At 40.8% G+C, this 24697-nt stretch overlaps 1 protein-coding gene across 1 annotated transcript in view; it reads right to left on the reverse strand.

Annotated features, from left to right (window-relative positions):
• Positions 1-4773: 4773 nt before the first annotated feature.
• The window catches only part of MAP1B (microtubule associated protein 1B), a 108186-nt gene continuing 88262 nt past the window's right edge, over positions 4774-24697 (reverse strand). The window contains exons 5-7 of the mRNA XM_039543857.1: positions 16003-22627; positions 11763-12001; positions 4774-8471 (exon numbers count right to left, since the gene is read on the reverse strand). Coding sequence (XP_039399791.1) covers positions 8316-8471; positions 11763-12001; positions 16003-22627 — 7020 coding nt within the window. The 3' untranslated portion in view covers positions 4774-8315. The remainder of the gene's footprint in view (positions 8472-11762; positions 12002-16002; positions 22628-24697) is intronic.

Here is a 24697-nt window from a genome sequence, read left to right on the forward strand (position 1 = left end):
CAGGGAGTTGATATAAACCCTGGCATAGTTACTAGTTTATGAACAGCAAACCTCAGTTCAGTCTTATCTGGACTGATCTCAGCCAGGTAACCATCCTCAACACCTCACCTGTACTAAACGCTCAGCCAGTCTAGCTGGGTCAAAAGAGGCGAAGATCTGGCCATATAAAGCTGGGTGTCATCCAAAGAAACTGCTGCCGATACCACCTCACTAATCACCCTAAAAGGCTCATATGCATGTTGACAAAAAGGAACGAGAGAAGAAAACCCTGTCGATCCCCACCCAGGGCTGACAAGCCCTTGCCCACTACTACTACTCGCTGGGCTCTTTCAGAAAGAAAGAAACAGACTCTGTATATCATGGCCAGGGCTTAAAGTCAGTCAACAACTCTTCATGGCCAATGGTAATGAAGGCAACTTGACAAATCTAAACGAATCCGTGTAACTACTTGAGCTTCAGCCATTGCCAGGATCATTAATTTGTACAACTGGCACCCAAGCCAAAAATTAAACTGTCTCTGGTTGAGGAGCCCCAAGAACTGCAGATGTTACCTGCACTGCTTTCCCACAACCTTCTCAATAATACTTCACCACCACAAACGGGTAATAACTGGCGAAGGTGATAGCAACAAGCTGAGAACTGGAGAGACTGTCAATGTCAAGAGAAGGGTTCTTGGGCAAGAATCTAATGTGTGTTTCTTAAAAGCAGCTGACATCTTTTATTCCTGAAGGGAGGGAGATACAGGAACGCCTCACTTAAAGTCGTGCCGGTTAACATTGTTTCAGTGTTAAGTTGCTGATCAATTAGGGAACATGCTCATTTAAAGTTGTGAAATGCTCCCTTCTAACATCGTTTGGCAGCCGCCTGTTTTGTCCACTGCTTGCAGGAAGAGCAGCCCATTGCAGCTAGCTGGTGGGGGCTTGGAACCAGAGTGGACCAGTACCCCCCCCATCAGCTCCACTGTTCCCTAAGTTCCCTGTGCAGCAGCTGTCCCTCCCCCCACTGCCATGTGCTGCTCCTGCCCTCTGCCTTGGAGCTGCTCCCAGAGACTCCTGCTTGCTATATGGGGGGGAGGAGAGAAAAGGGGGGGGCTGTCAGGGTGTCTCCCCCTCCCCCATGCTCCTGCACCTTGCTTACCTCATCTTCCATAGAGCAGGGGGAACACACAAAGGCGGGAGGGAGCTTCTAAGCAGTAGCTGCCATCTCGGGTCTCAGCAAGCTGATTTAATTAACAAGGCAGTGTACTTAAGCCTGGGGTCAGCTACTTAAAGGGGAAATGCGCATTTTTTCTCTCACACACAGGGTATGTCTCTCTGTCTCTATCTGCCCTCCCTCCTTTCCTGCTGCTTTGTAGAGTGTTGTAAGAGTTAACCCTTGGGCTCAGTCAATTGCTAGTTCATTTAGCAGTAAGGCATTCCCTGGGACATACCCCACCCTCTGACTCCTCCACCTCAACCAAGCTTCACAATCATCATCACTGTGTACCAGTGTTAAACATCATTTTGCTTGAAGTCGCATTTTCCAGGAACATAACTACAACATTAAGTGAGGAGTTCCTGTACTAATAATCAGCTCCAGCAATGGCCCGAGTATGCCCGCACTTGCATTCATTAGCCACAATGGGCAGGTAGCTCACCCACCAGTCGTAACCTGTGTGTACATGCAGCACTTCAGCTAGCAAGTGTGGGCAAAACTCCAGCAGAGAAAACTCCATTTGCTCCCACCAAGTGTAGCTCTCCTCCCCCCGCTACAGCTCACTTAATCCGCTACACAAAGTAGTGCTAACTTTCCTTTCCGTGAGAAACGCTCAGCTAACCCTGTCACCCGAGGCAGATTAAGATTTATTGGGGCCCCTGTCAAAAATTTGCTGGGACCCCTGTGCACAGAGCCTGGGGGCATGTGAGTTAATCCGCCACTCCCTGTCACCAGCTGTGAACCAAGAGTTCCTCTTTGAGTCAACTGCAGCAGATGCTATCATGGAGGTAAAGAAACAATTAAACTGTGGATCAGCCTTCCTGAAGGGCTGGAGAGGTCTCTCCGGAGTCTCAGAGGTTTGCAGAGAGGCTGATCCATTAAACAAAACCCTCTCCCCTATTTTCAGGTAATTTACAGGTGCTTCTGAAATCACCAGTTTTCACAGAACCCTGGGCCCAGGTCATGGCAACTTAAACAATACTTCTGAGTTTACAGTGAAGGGAACCCTTATGCTGAAGATCAATCTAGTAATGACAGTTGTATATGAAACGTAGGTATGAGAGCTGGGCAAAGCCTATGTACATTTCCACCAGTGGTAGTTAGAATATTTTAATGATTTTGTTTTGGCTGTGTTTGCCTCACTTGTGTGTGACTATTCTAGCAAAGGAGTTTACTGACATGGAAGGGCACATATTGAGAGCCATTGAGCCCTTGTACTCACACTGGGTCTGATCCTGCACCACTGAAGTCAATGAGAGGTTTTCCATTGACTTCAATGGGTGCAAGATCACACCCCCTGAAGAGTAACATATTCTGCGAGTAGGCTCATTGGTTTCAGCAGGATTGTTTGAGTAGTAAGGTGCTACTGAACTTGAGTTAGAGTGACAAATCTAGCCCTGGGTGAATATTTGAGTAGATTTTCAGAAAGTGAATTTAAATGTATTTGTCATGAGCATTTTACGCAGGAAACCTGATTGTGAGAATTAACCTCCTCCACTGAGGGGAAAAAAAACAAGACACCCTACCTCTGACTTAGCTGATGCACAGCCTGAATTGGAATATTTATAATAATCTGCTTGGGAGTGAACTACAGAGCAAAAATTATTCACAGAAAATAGCTCAGGGAATAATTTCAAATAGGGAATTGATTAAAGAGAATTGGACAATCTACCCACAGAAAAATATACACCATTCCAGTAATTACAAATTATTCATACAGCTCTAATAGGTATATTCATAATAGCCAATTTGAAAATTGCTATAAAAATATAAACTCTAGCTCAATATTTCATTTTAAAAATCCTGCTTTAACATACAGATGTCATCTTTCCCGCCAGCAACAATATCTCAGAAACCTCCAGCTATACATTTCTGAACGCCAAAACAAAATGTAGCTTTCAGCATAGCTTGTTTATTCAGCTTCTTGTCAAGTGTCTGCCTTAAGTTGAATTTGGAATGGAACCATTGAGACCAGTTCATCTCTAATACATTTAGTGAGTGCTTGGAACCATAAACTCCCGTTGAAAATCCTGACTTGTGGGTGCATGAGGTTGATATTAAAGTATTTAGGAGGGCTGCTTCAGTTTACCTTCAACTGTTTGTCATAAATAGCACAGCTGGTTTGAGATAATGCCAAATTGATAAAAGCCAAGTTGCAATCAGTTTATGAATCTAAACAGGTATATGAGACATAAAAACAGCACATACCTCAGTTGTTAGGTATTTACAGTGAGCTATTGGGATTATTAATTCTATTTGTTTCATGTATCTAGGGTGACCAGACGGCCCGATAAAATTGGGACTGGCCCAATTTTTAGGCATTTGTCCTGTGTCCCGATCGATGTTTGGTTGGGACGCAATTTGTCCCGATATTTCGCACTCCTGGTTTTTTTGTTTTTTTTTTGTTTTGTTCCGCTGGCAGGACTCCGCTCTGCCCCTCCACCGGCGGGACTCTGGGACTCCGTTTTTGTTTTTTTTCCCCCTCTCTCTCTGCCGGTGGGACTCCGGGACTCCACTCCCACCCCCCTCCCCCCCGCCGACCGGACTCTGGGACGCCACGCTTTTTTTTTTTTGCTGTGCCAACGGGACTCTCCCCCCTCCCCCACGTGTCCCAATATTTTCTTCATCCCATCTGGTCACCCTAATCAGCAGCCAGGCTGTTAGCAGCACGCTCGTGCTTGGCATAGCACTTGAATTTAGCTCTCTTTTCAGGAGTGCATACGGTGAGGTAACAACGAAAACAGGTTCCTTCCTTATCCCTATAGCTATCCGATGACAATAAGTTGAAATTTTACAGCCTCGGGAAACCCTTGACTTGGGGTAGTCTCTAGCTGGCCTAGAACGCATAGACAAGAAACATACCAACACCACTTCATCACTTTTGTATTTTATTGTGGAACTGAGTTTGTTTCCTTTACATCAAATATCCTCAATGGAAGAGGGGATATTGCACACAAATATCATAAAAGCACTACATATTACTTTCACTGGAAACTATTTTTCTACATTAGATATGACTGGATAGAATAGAAGTGATGCAGGATTATAGGACATATTACCATACACAGCTGCAGACTGACACAAACACCATTCAGAACAAGAGAGAGGAGTGTGTGAGGTGCTTCTCAGCTGGCAACAAGACTGTTTCTTTCCATAGTTTGGAAGATATATGGCTGCATGCAAACATGTGAAAGCATATTGTACTTTATTAATTGCTCTTCTACTGTTGTGATTACAGCCCAGTCTTGAATGAATTTTATGGATAACTCCTGTCATCTGGAGCGCCTAGCTAGTTAAGTGCAGAGAAGCTTTTTTTCCCCTTTTTCCCTTTCTTTCCAATATTTTTATGCTGCCTTTTTATTTAGTTATTTGATTTTTTTTGTAAAGTCACAACAAACAGATTTTTTTTTAAATAGCAAACATTTTTAATCAGGTGAATAACATAATTGCATTCAAAGAAATGCTTGTCACTAGGTTGCTTTGTGTTTTTGTTCAATTATTAAGTGAAAAGATGAAAGCTTACAGTTTCTTTCAAGTGTAAACATTATAGTTTTTCCTTTTCTAATAAATCCAGACCAAAAAAATTACCATTTCTTTCAAAATGTCATCACTGAGCAAGTACCTTCTGTGACAGATGAATAAAAGGCATACGACAGAAATTTCAAAAATGCACAGTAATTGTTCCTTGCAGCTGAATTTCTTGCAGTGGGAAGGGTGGAAAATTCCATTAACAAAACTATTAGATCTTAGCAAATGAGTACTGGAAGGCTCCTAAACCATATAAACTATTGGAGACAATTTAAAAAAACCCATATACACAATTGGATTTATTCACCAGAGTGAACTCTATGGGAGATGGAATTAAAGGAAAGAGACAATGTAGTCAGCCCCAGCACGAGACTTTGAGAAGGCATGCAAGGGGATCTGTTTAGGTTTGGAAATGGATGAGATCTCCAATGTTAATTCTTCATTGAATTTTATTCAGCAGTGCAGTACTACCATAAAGGTCATGATTGGGAATGTTGTCATGGGTAACAACATCATTTCAGTAGAGTGTTCTTTACACTCAAATATTGAACCTTTATAATTAGAGTAATCAATATCAAACCATGCGCCTAGAAATCTGTGCTGATCACCAGCGCTCACCATTAATGTACATGGTACATTTTGATGGCTGTTACTAAACTAATTGTGTATGACTATGACTAGCACAATTAGATTAGTTTCACAGGCAGGAAAGGCATTAAGGGCAAGAGGAGCTAATTGGGAAGTTAATAACTCTCAGCCTTGGTTGTCAGTTAGAAGAGTGGATGGAACAAGTATTACAGTATCTCATAGGAACAATGTCAGCTGATTCAAAACAACCGACTTTTTAAAAAAAATTCTGTAGCAGCAAAAAATCAAAGTACAATTTAAGATTGGCTGAAACTGGCTTTTTTTTCTTTTAAGTAAAACGATTATTTGAGCTGTTACGAATTTACTTGGGGTGTTCAAAATTTAAAGCTTGTTTCTGATTTAATTTATACTAATTTACCCTCAATTTCAATGAAGCTACTCCTGATTTACATTGGTATAAGATCAGTCTCGAGATCATTGCCCATTAGAGTTTCTATCAAAGTGGAGAAACAAACTACTTCCAGTTTTGGGAGAGTCTGGAATTTGCTCCTCGAACCCAAAAAAGTCTGAAATCTTACCTACATGAGAGAGTAGACAAATCAGAAAGAATTGTGGTAGAAATAATACAACATTCTGCCAAATCAGCTAACTAATAAAATATTTTGCCTTTCACTTCATAGACAAAATAAATGTTAAGTAAATGATTATGAGCTCAGCAAATTCCGCTTGTTTTCACAATACATTTCCCTTTGTCTTTTGTATAAAAATCATTCTGAGTTATTTTCAAGGATCTAAAAGGTAGACCAATAAATAAAATAGCATTGCTAATGATATCTAACAAAAATATTAAAACAACCTCCATCCACATATGACAAACAGTAATTCACAGCATTAAATGGGCTACAAGGGCCCAGATTTAAAGGGCTCCGAAGTAGTATTAAAAAACCCACAAAAATTAGCAGTGCAAACATACACCTATCAAACAAAAATAAACTAACAATGTTAACATTTAAAATACATAATACGTAAAGAAAATAAAATGAGGTCATTGTTCACTACCTAGAGGAACTCAAAGTCTACCATAAAGGTCAATTGTACAGACCAGCACAAATCTCCATTTAGGAGGCCTTTACTTTTAAATTCTGATGCACAAGTCTGCAAACTGAAATGTAACAATATTTTCTACAGTGGTAAAGCTTCCAAGACTTAAGAGTCCAAACTCTCTTTAATAGTGGAACTGATCTGAATGCTGTACTTTTGGAAATGATCTGTAGACACTGGGAACGCTTTACAGAGAAAACAAAAACACACACACACACACACACACAGAAAACCAACCCCCCTCGCCTCTCCCTCCCCCCCAAACCTGCTTGGCTTATTTAAGGTAATGGTTGCTTTTTCAATCTTTTTAAAGATCTTGGGAGAACTGTGAGTCTAATTACCACTTTGTAAAGAGCAGTCAACTGGCATTTCAACTCCTATTTTTTTGTGAGCACTAATAGATTAATTTAATCATTAGGTATTTTCCCCAAAAATTCTTGGCAGTTAAATGTTTTCAATAAATATGTTACTGCAATATCATACTTCATTCTCACCAGAACCTCAAACAACATAATGTATTTCTTACAAAACTACTAAAAAAAAATTGCCTTCACCTGAAATTTTTTTCTTTGCATTTTCCTGTAAACAAAACCTTTTGTTAAAAAGTCATCTATTAAAAGTTCACACAGAGCTAAAAAAAATTCTTCTATACATTTGTTCCCATATTCACTCTTAAATTAACAAATAAAATAACGTAAGACAAAGGAAGGTAAAATACTGTACAGACTCGCCGAGAACCTTTTTCAATATACTGTGTTTCACTAAGTTTTGCATTTCTGATACTGGACACCACTTCAATCTTGCTTCCGCAGTACAAAAGCAGCTTTCAAAAATGCTTGTCTTGTTTTGTTGAGCTGTCCAGGTGTACCAATGAAGTGTTCAGCCAACATACATAATTCATAGTACCAAGCTGTTTGACCAATCAGATAGGCTTCTAGTACCACACATGCACACTCACACTTCTTTACTGGTGTAACTATAATCCTAAACAGATGTTTTATAAACTTGCTGTCTCACATTAAAAAATAAGTGCATTAAGTATCTTTGTACATTCAAGTCACTTTCTAAGGCAATTTGTCTACTGTATGTACTCCCCAACTGCTTTGGTATTTTGCTTCAGTACATTGGCTGTTGACTTAGGTGTTTAAGCATGCAGGTTTGTTGATGCTGAGTGGACTAAATAGATATTCATTGGGAGCATGCCTTAGACCAACATATTTGCATGTTAAAAGAAAAGTTTTAAGAGTTCTGAATGGGGTTCAAACTACTTGCATATTAGTCTATGATAATTATGTTATGTCAGTATGCAGAGTTCAAATTAGTTAATGGCTAATGAGTGTTTAGATCTTATGTCCCTTCAAAGCCACATTCAGTTTCCTTTTATTAGCTCACATAATTTTGTAAACTAAGGCCCCCTATCCTATAACTCAGACTGATACAAATTTAAAACTTTCTTTTCATGTGAGAGCATAAGCAGACTGCAGTAAGCAATACATCTATTGCCGTGAGACTAATGCAGACCCAATTATTTATACTTTCTCCTCCTACCCCTCTCTCTATTTCTCTCTCTCTCTCTCTTTGTGTTTCTTTTGAGGGCAAATGCCTCTACCTGGCAGAAGTCAGTTGGGTTTGCTAGTGCATGGTTTCCAAATGTTCAGCGGAGATGAACCAGGATCTGTAATTTTTCAGTAATCTGAACCCTACTTCGGGAATACTGTTATTTCCCTTAGCAATCAGCAAAGACTGAAAAATATTAGTGACTTGCATCACCGTGACACAGTATAGCATTTGGCAGGTATACAGTTCAGCAGTTGAATTAGATGGGTTGAATTTTTAGAAAAGGTATTTTCAAACTGAAGAATTTCTGGAAATAAAGTTTAATGTTGTGGTGTATGGCCTTGTTTCTACAGTTCAATCTTGCATGCAGGGAAAGATTCATCTTGCATAACAACAGTGCTGCTGCTTGCCAAAACCATGATGTTGAGGTCCTGCTGTTTCTCATGGGTCTCTTGGTACCATTCCCTCATTACTTCTGAATCATGGGTTGGGATTAAGGTCACCTACAATATGGAATAGGAAAACTCTTTAGGAATGGACAGAAAAAACAACTGATGAGAGAACAGAGTCTTGATGCTAAAGTCGTAGTCAACAAGTAGATTTCCTTTTTGAAGCAAATGGACATTTTAAGCAAGAAAAAAGGCAGGATATAATAACGGCAAAGAAATAATTTACCAAAAGAAAAGCCTGAATCTGCAAGGTATTGTGTTGCATGGAAGCTAAATGAATGGTCTCTAAATGAAAAAACTAACTGAAGATTGCACTTACAGTGCTGCTGTAACCCACAAGTAAGCATATTTCATGTCCCCTTCTGTGCTGATCCACAGAGGAGATGAGTAGCTACAGCCTCAGCCACAGAACCTTTGTGCTCTTAAGTCAAACTGTAGCAGCTCCTGCTTTTACTTCAGAAGGTCCCTAACGTCAAAACCCCATGTGTTGGCCAAAATGACAGCCATCACACTACAATTCTGTAGACTGCAGAGGTACCTTTGGGACTAAGGCAGCATGTTTAGTGTTTTATTTAGGGCAAATGAGATGCCCTAGAATTACATGTTTGCTACATACATTCAGGCAACAGTCACAGCTTCAATAGCTAAGATCACATAGGTCCAGATCTTGCAAGGAGTACAATTAGGGCATTTTGAAATTATGATGATTATGATTATGAGACAATTTTCAAAATCTTTTCTAAATCACAATTTGTACACATACAGTAACACTGTACAATAACAAATTTCTAAAGCTTTTGTATATACAACAAATCACTCCTGGAAAAAGACAGAAAAAGCAACACAAGTTTAATACAGATATTTCTAAATGTAACTGTTCCTATGCTAGACTACTTGGGAAAAAACTGCAGAGTGCAGCCAAGCAGCCACTGACTCCAGCAAGCAGGGGCAGGGCACAAGCAGCCAAAGCAGAGTCTGCTGCATTGGGACAGGATGGGTGTCAAATGGGGACCAGCCAAAGACATCCCTCTCTCCAGTGCTCGGCAAGACCCAGAACTATGTAGGGGAGACACCCTTACTAAGGGGGCACTAGGATCAGATGGTACCTCTCCTTCTGTCCCCCAACTCCCCGTGACCATGGGAGAAAACTGCAGAGTGGAGCCAGCCAGAGACTCCAGCTAGTAGGGACGGAAGCAGCCCAAGCAGGGACCTTTGGGCATTTGGCCCATTCTGAGAACTTCCTACAGTTTTGATTGTACTTTCTCTGCCTTGTGCTGTTTGCTCCGGATCTCTCCTTTACAGTCTTCCCCTCAGCTTCACTCCATACCTACCTCTCTTCTCCCCTGCTCTGCCCCCTCCCCTTCCCTTTGCTTTCCATTTAGCTGATCCCCTTCTAAGTAAACCCATCCTAAAAAACTAAACAAACAAAACTATTAGTACCCATGGAACCAATAAATTAACATGACCTTTTTTGCCATCACATTGTTCCCGCTGCTTGTATATTAAACCTCTTCCCTCACCCAGTGTCTATCTTCTCTATACATTGTAAGCTCTTCGGGGTAGGGAGCATCTACTACTCAGTATTTATACAGCACCTAGCACAATGGGGCCCTATTTTGGTTGGCCCTTAGGAAATACTGCAATAAACATGACTAATATTAATAATAATTCCAATGAGTACAATCTTGTTCCTTAAAATGTATCCTTCTCTTCACGGATTTCCTGGTATGCTGAGTAAATTCCATTAAATAATGTTGAGTTCCTGTTTTATAAAAAAGCTGGAAAGAGTCGCCTTTTCTGTAGGAAAGGAGAACTTTAACAGGATGGCACTGGAGGCAACATTTTAATAAAACTGTGTTTAATATTTTTATTCATTTGAACTGCCAAAGGTATGACCACTATTCCTCAACGTTTTTCCCCACATGAAGAGCACAAAAAGGTCCCTGTCCTCTCTGATATTTATTTTGGTGACACAGATTGGGCACTCAGAAAATGAGCCGATATTGAAAGAAAGAAAGAACTGGATATTACCAGATCAGCCACACTAGAAATAATAATGATGGCAAGGAAGCTGGATATCAAATTAACTGGACAAAGAAAAATAAAACTGCTTTTATCTAAACTGTGCTACTCAATTACAAGGAATTGGTATAAATAAATAACCTATTTAGGCTTATTGTAAATAAGAATGTTATTAACATTGTAACTGAATGTTTATTACACCAGCTAGTGTGGAAAATTTTACAAGAGAGGACAGTTTGTTTGTTAGTCTTTAGGGGAATTCTTGCATCATTGAAACGGGTCTTCAAACACCTTTTATACAGTAAAACCTCAGTGTTATGAAGACACTGAATGCTGACTTAATACAGCTTTGGAACTTGACTATGCAAAAAAAAAATGTTTTCCCATTCTTTTTTTGTAGTTTACGTTTAACACAGTACTGTACTGTGTTTTTGTGTGTGTGTGCGCGCGCTGCAGCCTGATTGCATATTTCTGGTTCCAAATGAGGTGTGTGGTTGACTGTTCATTTCGTAACGCTGGTGTTCGTAACTCTGAGGTTCTACTGTATTACACGTCACCATGCTGCTCCTAAATGGAAAATACCAAAGCTGAAGATGAATAAATTATATTCTACTCTGCACAAAGGCCACCTGCAGATACCACAGAATATAGCATAACGTTAGGTATCAAATGGATTTTAATTGAGTTAGCACACTGTTTTTAGGGATCAGATACTAATGCAAGCCTTGTTCCATTATGTACCTTGAAAAATCTGCTGCTGTGCTTGCATATACACACAGCATGTCACATTTTATTTTTGAGTATCTAATATTAGCATGGTATTTCTTCATTTTTAAAAACTTGGGTGTCTACGTTAAAAGAACCTAGATCCACATTTAGTTGCCGAAATTGGCCAAATCCCTTGAGACTGCTCTTGTTGTGAAGATCACTTGGGCTAGGGGGAGGGATAGCTCAGTGGTTTGAGCATTGGCCTGCTAAACCCAGGATTGTGAGTTCAATCCTTCAGAGGGCTATTTAGGGATCAGGGCAAAACTCTGTCTGGGGATTGGTCCCCCTTTGAGTAGGGGGTTGGACTAGATGACCTCCTGAGGTCCCTTCCAACCCTGATATTCTAAGTACCTTTCAGCATGCCTCTAGGCTAGGAGGATTCCAAAACCTGATCTTCACATATTTCACTCTTATTAAAAGAGAAATGAGGGAGTGTTCATATATAGTACACCAGAGGACACTCTTCTAAACAACAGCCATAGCTTCTCTTGCTTCCTGTGGTTGCTTTTCATAACAATTTTAATTCACAAACAGAAATATTGTTAGACAGCCTACCTGCATGTTACTTCCCCACTGAGCCTTGCCCTCCAGCAGGGAGTCCAGAACAGCCCTGCTTGGTTCTTCAGCTGCAGGATCATTCCCACTCACCACGTAGTAGGATGACCTCACCCTCTTGAAAAACTCTACATCGACATTCTTGCTATTACTGTGGTTGGGAATATATACCAGGTCCAAGTACACTGGAGGTCCTGGAGGAACAGCTGTGGATTTTGCTGGTTTGCTATTTCCAGATCCTTTTAAAATAAGCATAAAAGCCTGTCACTTATTGGTGGAAACACACATTTATTAGCTACCATTATACCATTAAGGTGACATTCTTTTTTGAGAGGATTAGAGTTAGTATCAGCGTCACACAGCCATTGCTGTATTCCACTCTGATGCCCTTATGTTGTTATCCTATTATATCTAATGGCATGCTCTAATTTGGTTATATCCCATATGTATGTTTTATTGGGAGGAAAAAGAACAGAATAAACTTAACTAGCTATCTGATACAACAAAAATTCATTACCGGTCTGGGCAATCAATCATTATTAAGTATTCAAGAATTATCCAGTCACTGTGATTACTGAATTACCATTCAATTAATGAGATTATTTTTTCTAGACCTTGGAATTCTCTTGCATGCCTGATAACACAACTCTCTGACACTTTTTCTTTTCAAGACATCAGTGTTGTAACTCAAGGCCAATTCTGCTTGCTTTACTCATGCAAACTGTCCCATTTACGGTACTTCAACGGGACTGAGTGTGAAAGGAAACAGCATTTGGCACTCAGTTATGGTATGCAGGTTTGGAACCTGTCTTGCGACTCTTGAGGCATCATTATGACAAGGATGGGAGATAACTGTTGATATCCTAGGGGTATCTTGCAGGAGCCTACTATATATACGCAAAGGTAGAAGAAAGGGAGGGAGGAACTTGGAGCACACTAAAACCTTTTGAAGAGAACATCCAAGGGGACCAGAAAAAAATATCAGTTGTACAGTAAAGATAGTCTTTAAAAACACTGAACTACTTTGTACTAGAAACCTCACAGGGACATTTTGAAGTAGTCACTTAAGACCGAGGGTTGCCTACTGGAGAGGATTGTTAGTATGAGGGACAGCATCTCCTCTCAAAGACTATTTTATATGGAGAGTGGAGGGAAGGAAACTTCACAGATTTTCCTCTAGTTTTCATTTCTTTATTCTAACTCAGCCCAACCCTATATTCTCCTGACTTATGAAAGGAGTGAACACAGTTGGCATATATACGTGTCAAAAGTAATCTTTTCTAAATTCCTGCAATAGTATGCAAAATAAAATGTAGGATTAATTTTCAAAGACAGCATGTACAGTTGTGCCCATACATTTGAGCACCCAACAATTTATGTACACAAAGATTTGATGGAGGTATAGATACTCAGAAATCAGCTCTCGTGTAGATGGGGCCAGTTACAAGTAACTATATGCATGTGCAAACATCTAATCTGTGCTACCCAACTGAACGTTTATGCACATAGGTTAGGTAGAGGCAATTAAATATGCCTAAATTTGACAATCTGGCCCTATATTAACAAGTTTGGGGAAAGCTTCATTTTGCTACCAAGTCTTAGGATGCACATGTCCCAAAAAAGAGGTTTTTATTTGAAAAAAGGTGTAAATTCTTGACATTACAACAAAAATATTATAAAAGACACTGCTATTATCATGCACAGGATAATGGCATGAGCTGAGAATCATAACTTGATCAATAACAAAATCCGTTCTTTTAATCTCAGCGTGTTTCAAAGAGTGCAGTTAAAGTACTAAGTGACCTATGCAACATATTTTTCATAAATTCATAGATTTTTAAGGCCAGAGAGGCCCACTGTGAACATCTAGCCAGACCTCCTACTGAACACAGGCCATAGTATTTCCCTGAATTAATTTCTGCTTCAAGTCCATTAGCTGTCATTGGAACTAGAGCATAATTTCAAAAGAGCATCCAAACTTGATTTAAAAATTTCCAGTAAGGGAGAATCCACCACAACCCTTGGTAAATTGTTCCAAAGTCTAATTATCCTCATTGTTACAAAATTGTACCTTATTTCTAGTCTAAATTTGTCTAGCATCAACCAGGGCCGGCTCTGGCTTTTTTGACGCCCCAAGCAAAAAAAAAACAAACAAAAAAATCCCTGCAGGGCGGCCAGAGCCAGGGTGCAATCTTTCGGCTAGCGGGACTCCCTGCGCTGCAGACATGACCGGAGGGGAGGTGGGGGGGGGCAGCCAGGGCTTCCTTCAGCCAGGGCGCTCACCACTCGGCCCCTCCTGCCGGGCTTGCTGAAGACCTGGCACTGGCTGGGGCAGACGGAGTGTGCAGTCATCTCCCAGCAGGGCGCTCCCCTCCTCCACGCCGCCACCCACTACAGGGCAGCCAGAGCGGCGAACAAAAAAAAAAAAAAGGGTGGCTGTGCCGCCCTAGGATTGAATGGAATGCTGCCTCTTAGAATCTGCTGCCCCAAGCACGAACTTGCTTGGCTGGTGCCTAGAGCCAGCCCTGGCATCAACTTACTGCCATTGGATCTTGTCACACCTTTGTCTGCTAGACTAAAGAGCTTTCTGTTATCAAATTTCTGTTCCCCATGTAGGTGCTCACAGCCTGTGATCAAGTCACCCCTTAACCATCTCTTTGTTAAAATGAGCAGATTGAGCCCCTTGAGTCTTTCAATATAAAGCATGTTTTCAAATTCGTTAATCACTCATGCCTCTTCTCTGAACCCACTCCAATTTTTCAGCATCCTTCTTGAAGTGCAGACATCAGACCTGGACACAATATTCCAGTAGCAGCTGCATATTTCATAATCTTATGTCATAAAAAAAAATCTAGTTTCTGTTCCAGCACAACATGCACTGTAGACTTTTTTGTTCTCAGAACATACTTGACACCAGGCAGAAGTTCAGTGGGGAATGAAGTGTGCTATGGACTTCATTTTACTGCAGCTCAAAAAAGAATGTACCAAATATTCATCTGCACTGGGAAGCCAGGGATAGTTGAGCAGCATACACATAGGGAGGCTAGAGATGGAGCAGTGACGGTTTGCTAGGGACACATCCTCGTTCTGCAGCTTCTGCACAGGTGAACTCGGGAAGGAGAAGGTTTTCTATACTTTCCTCTCTCAACCTGAGATAGCACAGATTTTGCTCAAAAAGGTACAATTTCTTTATATGAGATGAAATACATAGTCTAGTAGAAATATGTTCTGTTTCTGTTGTGATAATAATAAGCCACTCAAGATTTTTTTTTAATGTAATTAAGTAATACAAAGTTAAGCGTGGATTCATGATCAAGCCAGGAAAAAAATTACTTTACCCATAAAACAAAGCATATCAAATCCCACATACAATAAATTGGTCAATATCTGAATTTTTAAATTTTACCTATATCTATACAGAGATATTTCCATTTTAACCATAATTTTTGTACTGACAACTGAAAACCACAGTATTTTATATCAGATTCTACAAGTTCCTAGCTGCAGGATACAGTGCATTGTATTACAGATTATCCTTGAGTTCAACAAGCTCTCAGGGTAAGCCCTGCAGGGGAACTGTGCCTTTTCAACTATCTACCCTGTAAATGGGATTTACAGCTTCTTTGAATGCACAGGAACCTCTGTAGGAAATGATCTCCCTATATGTTTAGTAAACCACCATCATTAGATTATAGTCAGACTTCATGGAAGTGCATGTTTAGATAACTGCCAGTCTTCTGAATACTTAATAAGGAATAATGCACTGGAACAGTAAAGCACATCTAATTTCCTATTACACTCACACAACTCAAACTAATTAACGGGCTTGTTCACTTTACAATTTTATGTTTAAATTATGTTTATAATGAAGAAAATAGTTGCTTACTATTCATTTAGCAATTTTCATATAGCGATTTTCAGCTTAGCCAGCTGGCTAACAAATTGGACAAATAATAATTGCACTCTATATTTCATACATTGCCTCTCTAATTGTTTGATATCAATTAACACACCTAAATCATTATTAGCTTTTTCCAGATTAAAGAGCTGATTCAGTGAATTTAATTAATTTAAATGTGAAACCTTAAACTATAGATTTTTAATAAACATGGATTTTCCTCAGGCACACCTCACAGGCCAGATTATCAGATGATGAAATATCAAGATAGCTCAACTATACCAGCTGAGAGCCTGGCCCCACATCTTTTCCTGAGATACACAGGTCCTGATCTTTCCTTACCTGAAGTTGCAGTCTTTGCAGTCTTTGATGTTGTGGAATTTGTTGCATTCTTGGCCTCCTTATCTTTTTCCTCAACACGGGAAGATTTTACTTCTGGAATAGAGATATTTTTTGCTGCTTTCTCCACAGACTCTTTCTTCTTTGGAGAAGCTGTTCTGGAAACTTTGTCTAAAGATTCCTTTAAGCCACCTGGCTTTGGTGAAGCCACCTGCTTTGATTTACCATCACTTTTTTTGGCTGGTGAGGAAGACTTGGTCTTAGTACCCTGCTTTTTAGTTTTTGTCTTTTCTTTCAGATCCTTCTTCAAAGGTTTGCCTAAATTCTGATCAACAGGCAAAGCTTCTGGGTCTACCATTGAGACATCTGGGTGCCGGGGTGAAGGACTGCGGTCTTGCATTGGGACTGGTGGAGGGTCAATATGTTTGTATGTAATTGTTTTATCAGTTGGAATGGTTTCAGATTCATCTTCTGAGTCAATGTTAGCATCTGCAGTAATAGAAGGGCATTCTTCAGTCTCTGGGGGAACATCTGAATCGGTCTGAGATGGAGCAGACTCGCTTACTGAGGTGGGAGGAGTTTCGTCACACTGGCGTGCTTGCTGTTTTCCTCCTGAAGGTGGCTGGGCTCCTCCAGACTGGGTTAATGGCTTTTCTTGTTCTTGAGACTGTTCTTCACTTGCAAACCACTCCAGGGGATTCGGGTTGATAAATGAGGGTGAAAGTTCAGTTTTGGGATGCTTGTATTCACAGGAAGACACAAGGCATAAATCAACATCTTGACGGGTTTCTGCTAGAGATGATTTTTCTGCAGCAAAATGTACGTCTGTCTTATAGGAGTAACTAACAGCCTCAGGTGACCTTGTGGTTTTCCCAGGTGTCTCATAGGCAAAACCAACAGCCTCAGGTGATCTCATTGATTTCCCACTTGTTTCAAAGGAGTAATCCACGGCTTCAGGTGACCGGGTGGTTTTCCCAGTTCTCTCATAGGAGTATTCCACAGCTTCAGGTGACCGGGAGGTTTTCCTAGTTCTCTCATAGGAGTATTCCACAGCTTCAGGTGACCTGGTGGTTTTCTCTGTTGGTTCATAGGAGTATTCTACGGCTTCAAGTGACCTGGTGGTTTTCCCAGTTCTCTCACAGGAATAATCCATGGCTTCGGGTGACCTGGTGGTTTTCTCTGTTGGCTCGTAGGAGTAACTAATAGCCTCAGGTGACCTGGTGGTTTTTCCAGTTCTCTCATAAAAATAATCCATGGCTTCAGGTGACCTGATGGTTTTTTCTGTTGTCTCATAGGAGTAACTAATGGCCTCTGGTGATCTAGTGGTTTTCTCTGCTGCCTCATAGGAATAACTAGGAGCTTCAGGTGACTTGGTGGTTTCCCCAGTTGTCTCATAGGAATAACTAATGGCCTCTGGTGATCTAGTGGTTTTCCCAGTTGTCTCATAGGAATAACTAATGGCCTCTGGTGATCTAGTGGTTTTCCCAGTTGTCTCATAGGAGTAACTAATGGCCTCAGCTGACCTGGTGATTTTTTCAGCTTCATCTTTTTCTGTGGAGGCTAAAGGCTCTGGACTATGTTTTGTTAGAGAGTCTTGTATTGTGTCATGTGTTACTGAAGTATGGTAACCAAATATTTTATCTGAGGACACATGAAGTGATAGTGATGGTGAGTGACAAGCAGCAGTTGTTTCTTTGACCGCAGGAGGTGAATCTGAAAAACTAGGAGAGTATAAAGGAGAGGATTCTCTTGTAGTTAAAGGAGATAAATCAGACTTTGGTGAAAGCTTTTCTCCTAGGCTCTGCATCTTTTCTGAGGTAAATGAAGAATGCAGCGGCATATCTCTGGGTGACATGACACCTGAGAGAGTTTCCTCTTGCAGTGGAGAAGCTATCTGTGAAGGTGTATGTTCTGATGAAGTTGAGGGTGAAGCTTCAATCTGAGATACTGAAATAATCTCTGAAAGATCCTTTTCTTGAGTATAACATGTCTGCTCCACAGGTGATATCTTATGTGAAAAAGTAGGTTCCTGTATCTCTGAAGGGCTATAATCTACTTCAGTTGGTCCATTTTCAGATATATGGTGTACGCTAGTGCCTACTGTGGGATGTTCTGGAGATTGTCTACTAAAGTCCATTGCCAAAGACTGCTCAGGGGACTCCTGACTGAATTCTACTGACATAGTTGACTGCTCAGGAGATCTGTGCTCTTGCACTGGTGTTCTTGATTTTGCAGTTTTAGGTGAAAAATCTGGTGGAGAAATTGACATGGGTCTCGGACATTCTTCTTTAGATGGAGACATTTCTGTTTCCTGAAAAATTGTTGGTGTTTGTACAACAGATACAGAAAGAGAATCATCAACTTCTGTAGAATGTGGTGATCCAACCTCAGCATGTAAAGAAGGAGAAACATCATCTGTAGTTGGCTCTGGAAATGAACTAGTAGCAACAGAGGCTGTGGAGACAGAAGCAACTCCTTCTATATGTGAATACGTGTCTTCTGCTACAACGTCATCAACAGGAGTTGCAGATTTGTCAGAGACTGTACCTTCAGATATTGACATTTTGGTGTCTTCTTTAAAGGATCCAAACTGGCTAATATCTATTTGTGTAGGAGAGAGATCTCCTGCTAGCTTCCCTTCATCCAAAACCAGTGGAGACTGAGAACTGGTAGCTTCAATATCCCCCATATTCTTTTCTAGACCAAAACCTTTAGCTGGCATAAATGCCATACTTTTTTCATCTTGCTGTCCTTGGAAAAGATCCACAGAGGTGACTTCAGAAACTGGGCTTATCTGAACCGGGGACTCTTCTTTTTCACTTTTCTCCTCAAAATGACTCTCAGTCAGTCTGGCAGTTGACTTTATATCGGCAGTCAAAAATGTATCATATGAAGACTCTGAACCTATCAAAGGTGGACTTCGTAAAGGAGAGAGAACTTTTTCAATAGGCGATTCTGAGTCTGGCACGGGCTCATCCATAGGGCTTATTCTGGGTTTTGCAGTCTCATCTTTGGCATCACTATATTCAAAACTAACCGGAGCCTCTGTTGCCTTTTCAATGAGTTGAGAAGGAAGCCGGCTGGACTTTTCATCAGTGGGAGACTGATAATAAGGTGTGTGTCCTGCACTACCAGCAACAGATTGTGCAGGAGACACCACTTCTAATGTTTTATCATCAGGGCTGACACAGTGCTCTTCAATAACTTCTGGACGTTGGTCAGGCAATGCAGCAAGCACTACAGGTTCAACTGATGCCTTAATCTCATTGGGAGTCAGGGAAAAGTTCACACTACGTTCACTTAGTGGTGTTTTAGCAACTGGTGACGGAGGTGATGGACTCTGAACTGGACTCTTAGCTAGGCTATGCTTTTCATCAAATGCCTGTGAAAAGGTATCTTTGATTTGTAATTTAGCAGTACTTTTGATTTCATTTTCTCTTTGATGGTACATTTCTTGAAAGGAAGATTTGCAGAATCTGTCTTCCTCTAATGAAGAAGGGGGTGAGAGAGTAGAAGCTGAAGCATTATAATCTTTACCTTCTGTGGCATCTGTTTTTGATCCTTCTGATAAACCATTGAAAGCATCATGAAGTGGAGAGAGTTTAGGTCTAGTAAATTCTTGAGAATACAGTGATGTCTCATACTTAGTAATGTTTACAAATTCTTGAGAAGGTGATTCACTTTCTTCATTGTTTGTTTCATCACTCATGATATCCCGAGGAGTTGACATTTCATCCATTGGTGTTGGCTCACTAGAAATTTCAATGGTAGACTGAGTATAACCTGAAGTAGCAGTGAATTCCTCATGTTGGTCTTCTCTATTTTCTTCATCAGAAACAGTTGCTTCACTTTCTGAACCCCCAGGTAAAGTCTCATCATGAATAGAAGATGCTGGTTCAACAGCTGGGGACTGAGGTTCAGAGTGTTTAGTTGGTGTAATTATGAGTAAGCCATATTTATCTTCAACTTCACCAGCCTCTGCAGCTTTGTCTACCACAGCCATAACATAATCTTCTTCAGCTTCAACTTTTTCAGTTTCCTCTTCATCTCTGACATCTTCCATTTTGTCTTCCTCCTCAGCTTCTTCTTCAGTCTCTTCAGTTTCTGCCTTTTCAACTGTCTCTTCCATATCTTCTTCAGCTCGCTCATCCCCTGCCTCAGATTCTGCCTTTTCAACATATTTATCTTTAGTTTTAGCATGTTTATCAGCTTTAGTCTCTCCCATTTCTCTTGCCACGCCAATATCCTGTTTTGTGATGCCCAGTGTTGCTTTTTCTTCCTCATCTTCATCTTGTTCCTCAGCCTCCTCAGTCTCTGCCTTTTCTTCATAATCACCTGCTTCAGATGATTCCTCAAAACCAGTTCCTTCATCTTCAAATTTTTCATTGTCATCAACCCTGTGCTTTTCTACAGGCTCCAGCTCTTCAGGTGTCTGTTCACATTCACCCTCAGCTTCAGTGGTCGTTATGCCTTCATCAGGAGAGTCAGCAGGTCCTTCAGTATCTACTTTTTCTTTCTGGATTTCATGTGCTTCCTTTTGTTCTGAGTCAGCTAGTTTCCCTTCACCTTCTATTAACCCTACCTGAGGCTTTGTTTCCTTTACTATTTCTACTTCTTCAGCCTTTAATTCTTCAAAGTCTTTTGTTAAATCCTCTGGTGAAGACATAAGGGATCTCTCAGCTTCAAGTTCTTTTCCATTAGCTACTACTCCAGCAGCTACTGCTGCTGCGGCAACCGCTCCCACTGCAGCCACAGCAGCTTGTGTTTCACTGACCTTGCTCTCTTTCTTTACAGTCTTAATTTTGCCTTTTTCCTTTGGTTTTCCAGCAGGCCCAGCTTCCTTTTTAACAGATTCCTCTTTCTTTTGTGCTTTAGGTTTTGTCACAGGCTTTCGGGCTTCAGTTGAAGGAGCAAGTGTTTTCTTTGTTTCTTTTGGAAGCTTTTTGGTGTCTTTTTTGGATTCTTTTTCATCCTTTTTAATTTCCTTTTTCTCTTCTTTTTTAGCTTCCTTTTTAGCTTCCTTTTGGGGAGTTTCTTTTTTTAATTCTTTTTTAGACTCTTTTCTCTCTTCCTTTTTCACTTCCTTTTTTGTTTCTTTCTTGATTTCTTCCTTTTTAGGTTTTTCCTCTTTCTTGGTAGGTGTTTTCTCCTCTTTCTTAGAAACCTCTTTCTTTGGTTTTTCTTTTTCCTCTCTCTTTTCTTCAGATTTTACTTTCACTTCCTTTTTCACATGCTTCTCCTTTGCAACTTTTGGTTTGACATCTGCTGCTTGTTTTTCAGCAGTTTCGGATTTCACTAGCTGCTCCTCCTTAGCTGCCATATCTTTTTCTGTTACTGAAGGTTTTGTCTCTGCTTTTGCTGGTTTTTCCTTTTTTACTGTAGTCTTTTCCTTGCTTTCTACTTTCTGAGGCTTTTCTGGAGGACTAGGCTTTGCTGGTTCAGATGCTTCTTCTTTAGATTCTTTTCTGACAGTCTTGGTTGATAGTGTCTTTGTGGCAGGTTTGAGACTTTCCTTGCTGTCTGCTCGCTGTTTCAGCTTTGCTTGTTTCACTGCTGGGCTAGGTATGTTACCAGTAAGGTCTTTCTGTGTAACCATTGGTTGTTTAAGGAAATCTAAATGTTTGAGTTTTTCCAGTCCTTCTAGTATGTTATACTGGGTACTGTTTCCTGGAAACAAAACTCTGATTATTTTTTCTGCAGGATTTGCTGGATGCCATACGATCAGTGATGAGACTGAGGTCAAATAGGATACTGGAATATCTACTTCCTGACCATTTGGCAGCAGTAATTCAGCTTTATCTTTACTTGTACTAGTCCACTGCTGCATAAAATACTGCATCTCTTTGCTGTTTTTGACTGGATTGAGCACATACATCTCAAGTTTGCCTACTCCCATTTTTTGAAACAGAATGATAGGGTCAATGATATTTCCTATGTTTCTAAAGAGAGGTTCTGGTTTCATAGACAACTTATTTAAATACTGGAGAGTGAAACAAGCTTCTTCTATGCTTCTTTTTACCCTAAAATTAGGATCAGAGTTTTTCAGATTTTCAGGAACATTGAGGAATACAACTCCTAAATCAGGTGAGATCAGATTTTTCATCCAGTCACTGTTGGTAGTAGAACCTTGTGACTGTTCCTCTTCTAACTCAGCTATCTTTCGTTGAAGCATGCTATTGATTCCTGGTAGATTATCATCCCCAATGTGGGTGAGCAGAATGGAATCCACTCTGTCTAAATGTCGGATAAGTTTCCAGAAGCAAGATTTTCTTTCAGATCCCCCATTAATAAGCATATTGAATCCGTTCACTGCAAACAATGCAGAGTCCCCTCTTCCACCTGGGAAAATATAACAGCAGGGTTTTGAGAGTTTCAAGAAACCTCCAGATGTTGGCGGTTCCAAAATGTCAAAGGGTGATGGCACTTCTACTGATTCTGACAGATACTCTGTGAATTCAGAAAGTCCTTCCATTTCAGGCAATATGGATGCTGAGTTGAGTTTAATGTTGATGAAGTCTTGAAGGTTATGTCTGTCAAGGTTTGAATTTTTCCAATCCCCTTCCTCAGGGCAAAACAGAGTTAAACTGGCTTTGTTGGCAGGGTGTGTAGTACTCAATAATTCACCAATCTAGCGTTGTAAAACAAAAAGACAAAAGGTAGGTGTAAATTTATATTTTATAATATAAATGTCATGTAAAAATATAACATAGCAAGGCTGTCCTTGAGTTATAGTACAAGCTACAGTATTAGCTTCACACTAAAGATACAACATTCCTTTTTATTTATTTTTTTCACATGACAGTAGCCAATTCTAGGTGCTAAAGGAATCTGTTACTATCACATTATTGCTGTACTGTTTTTCAATACAAAGGACCAGACTGTGCCTGGCCCCTTCTTAGGTGCTGAAGGCACCTCTTGCATCCTTCACAGAGGTACAATGGGAGTGCTTATGCTCAGAGCATAATGTGAAGATTCCATGGTGCTGATGCTGCTAATAGTGCTACTCAATGCAAATGAACTGTGAACTTCTCCACTTCTCTTAACCAGCCAGTAGAGCTGGCGCCCCACCTAGGGGAGCACACCTTATACCTTCTTTATGGTCGTGATATAGCAGCGCCCCACAGAAGCTCCAAGAGGCATCTGAACTGCAATACTTCCTGGAGCTCTTGCTGGAGCAGGATGCCTCCGCATTATTCCCAACACGGGGCTGTATTCCACAATTCTGTCATTATTTTAATGCCTTTTGAATGGTCTGGCGCCAAAAAAAGCAGGCATCACGCCAGAACTAGTTTAACAGCTGGCCAGCTCTTGACAAGAAGAGGAGTTGACGGGTGCTAGAAAAAGTTGTATAGTGGGAGTGCGGAGAGCCACTGAACCAAACTGTAAACCCTGTATATAATGAAAACCACTTCAGTACCACCAGTTCCAGCACCTCTGGGAGCTGATTTACTGCTTCAAAGTTAAAAAAGAGTTGAGAATAAAACTTTTGTAGGATCATTAGGTTTCTCAAATATGGGAATTAAAGAGGCAGATCTGCATATTCTTAGTGTGCAATTTTGCAAACATACACATTTTGAATGGAACAATGGACTCCATAGCATTTATATATAATAAAAAGGCAGTTGTATTAACACCATATGTTTAGTAATTAATCTCTGAATAACAGAGAATTCATGAAATATCAATTTATAGATGTAAACCCAGAGCAAAAGAGAGAACCACAGCTGAGTGTTGTGGCTAAAAATCCTTTTAACAACATTTTGATTTAAAAAATCATGGACCACATTCTGAGTTCTTTTGCCAGTTTAAATCCTGAATAACTCCACTGATTTCTCCAGTGTTGAATAACATTCTGAGACCCAAAACAGACACTGAACTGAAGGCTTCTATGAACAAAAAGTCCTGTGTTCAGTACTAAAAGCTATTATTCTGTTCCAGTCTGAATTAAAGTCATATGTTTGGTGGTCTCAGATTAGTAAACAGAAAATGAAAGCATATATGTAGCAGGGTGGACCCTGCTCCTGCTGTGAGGGTTTTAAAAGTGGCCTGGCAGGGCTTGAGAGCTGCTGCTTTAGGCTGGGCTGATTGGAGAAGTGGCTGCAGCTGGGGCCACGCCCCAACCTGAGCCAGAGGGCCTTATAAGAAGGCCAGAGAAGCCAGAAGTCTCTCTCTGCCTTCAGAGAGAGGAGGGCCTAGCTACAGGGAGCTTGAGACTAAATACCTGAGTGAAGCAGGGCTGGGGAAAGGCTGGGGAGCTCCAGCCTAGAAAGCCCCAGGCTGTGGCCTAGTGAAGGGCTAACAGGTACTGGGGGTTGCAGAGGGCAGCCCAGGGGTAGGCCAAGGCAGCAGGTCCAAACCCCTTTGCCTGTGATGAGTAGGCTGATACTGCAGTCTGCCCCAGAGTGTGGGGCTAGACAATGACTGGCAGTAGCCAATACTGAGGCAAGGTGGGGCTAGAGGGTGGGGGTTCCCCAAGGAGGGGAGACCCAGAGAGAAAGGGGTTACTGCTAGGGGGCAGCACCCCATGTAAAAGGGCACTGGGTCCAGGGAGGGACATGGGGGCCTGAAGGCAGGTGGATCACCAGCTTGCAGAGCGTGCTCTGAACACTGGACTGAGCTAATTCCCAGAAGCACCAGCAGGAGGCACCGCAGGGGTGAGTCTGACCTGTTACACTATAATATTTCAACCCTGACAAAT

This window comes from Mauremys reevesii, linkage group 6 (genome assembly GCF_016161935.1).
Source record: "Mauremys reevesii isolate NIE-2019 linkage group 6, ASM1616193v1, whole genome shotgun sequence".
NCBI lineage: Eukaryota > Metazoa > Chordata > Testudines > Geoemydidae > Mauremys > Mauremys reevesii.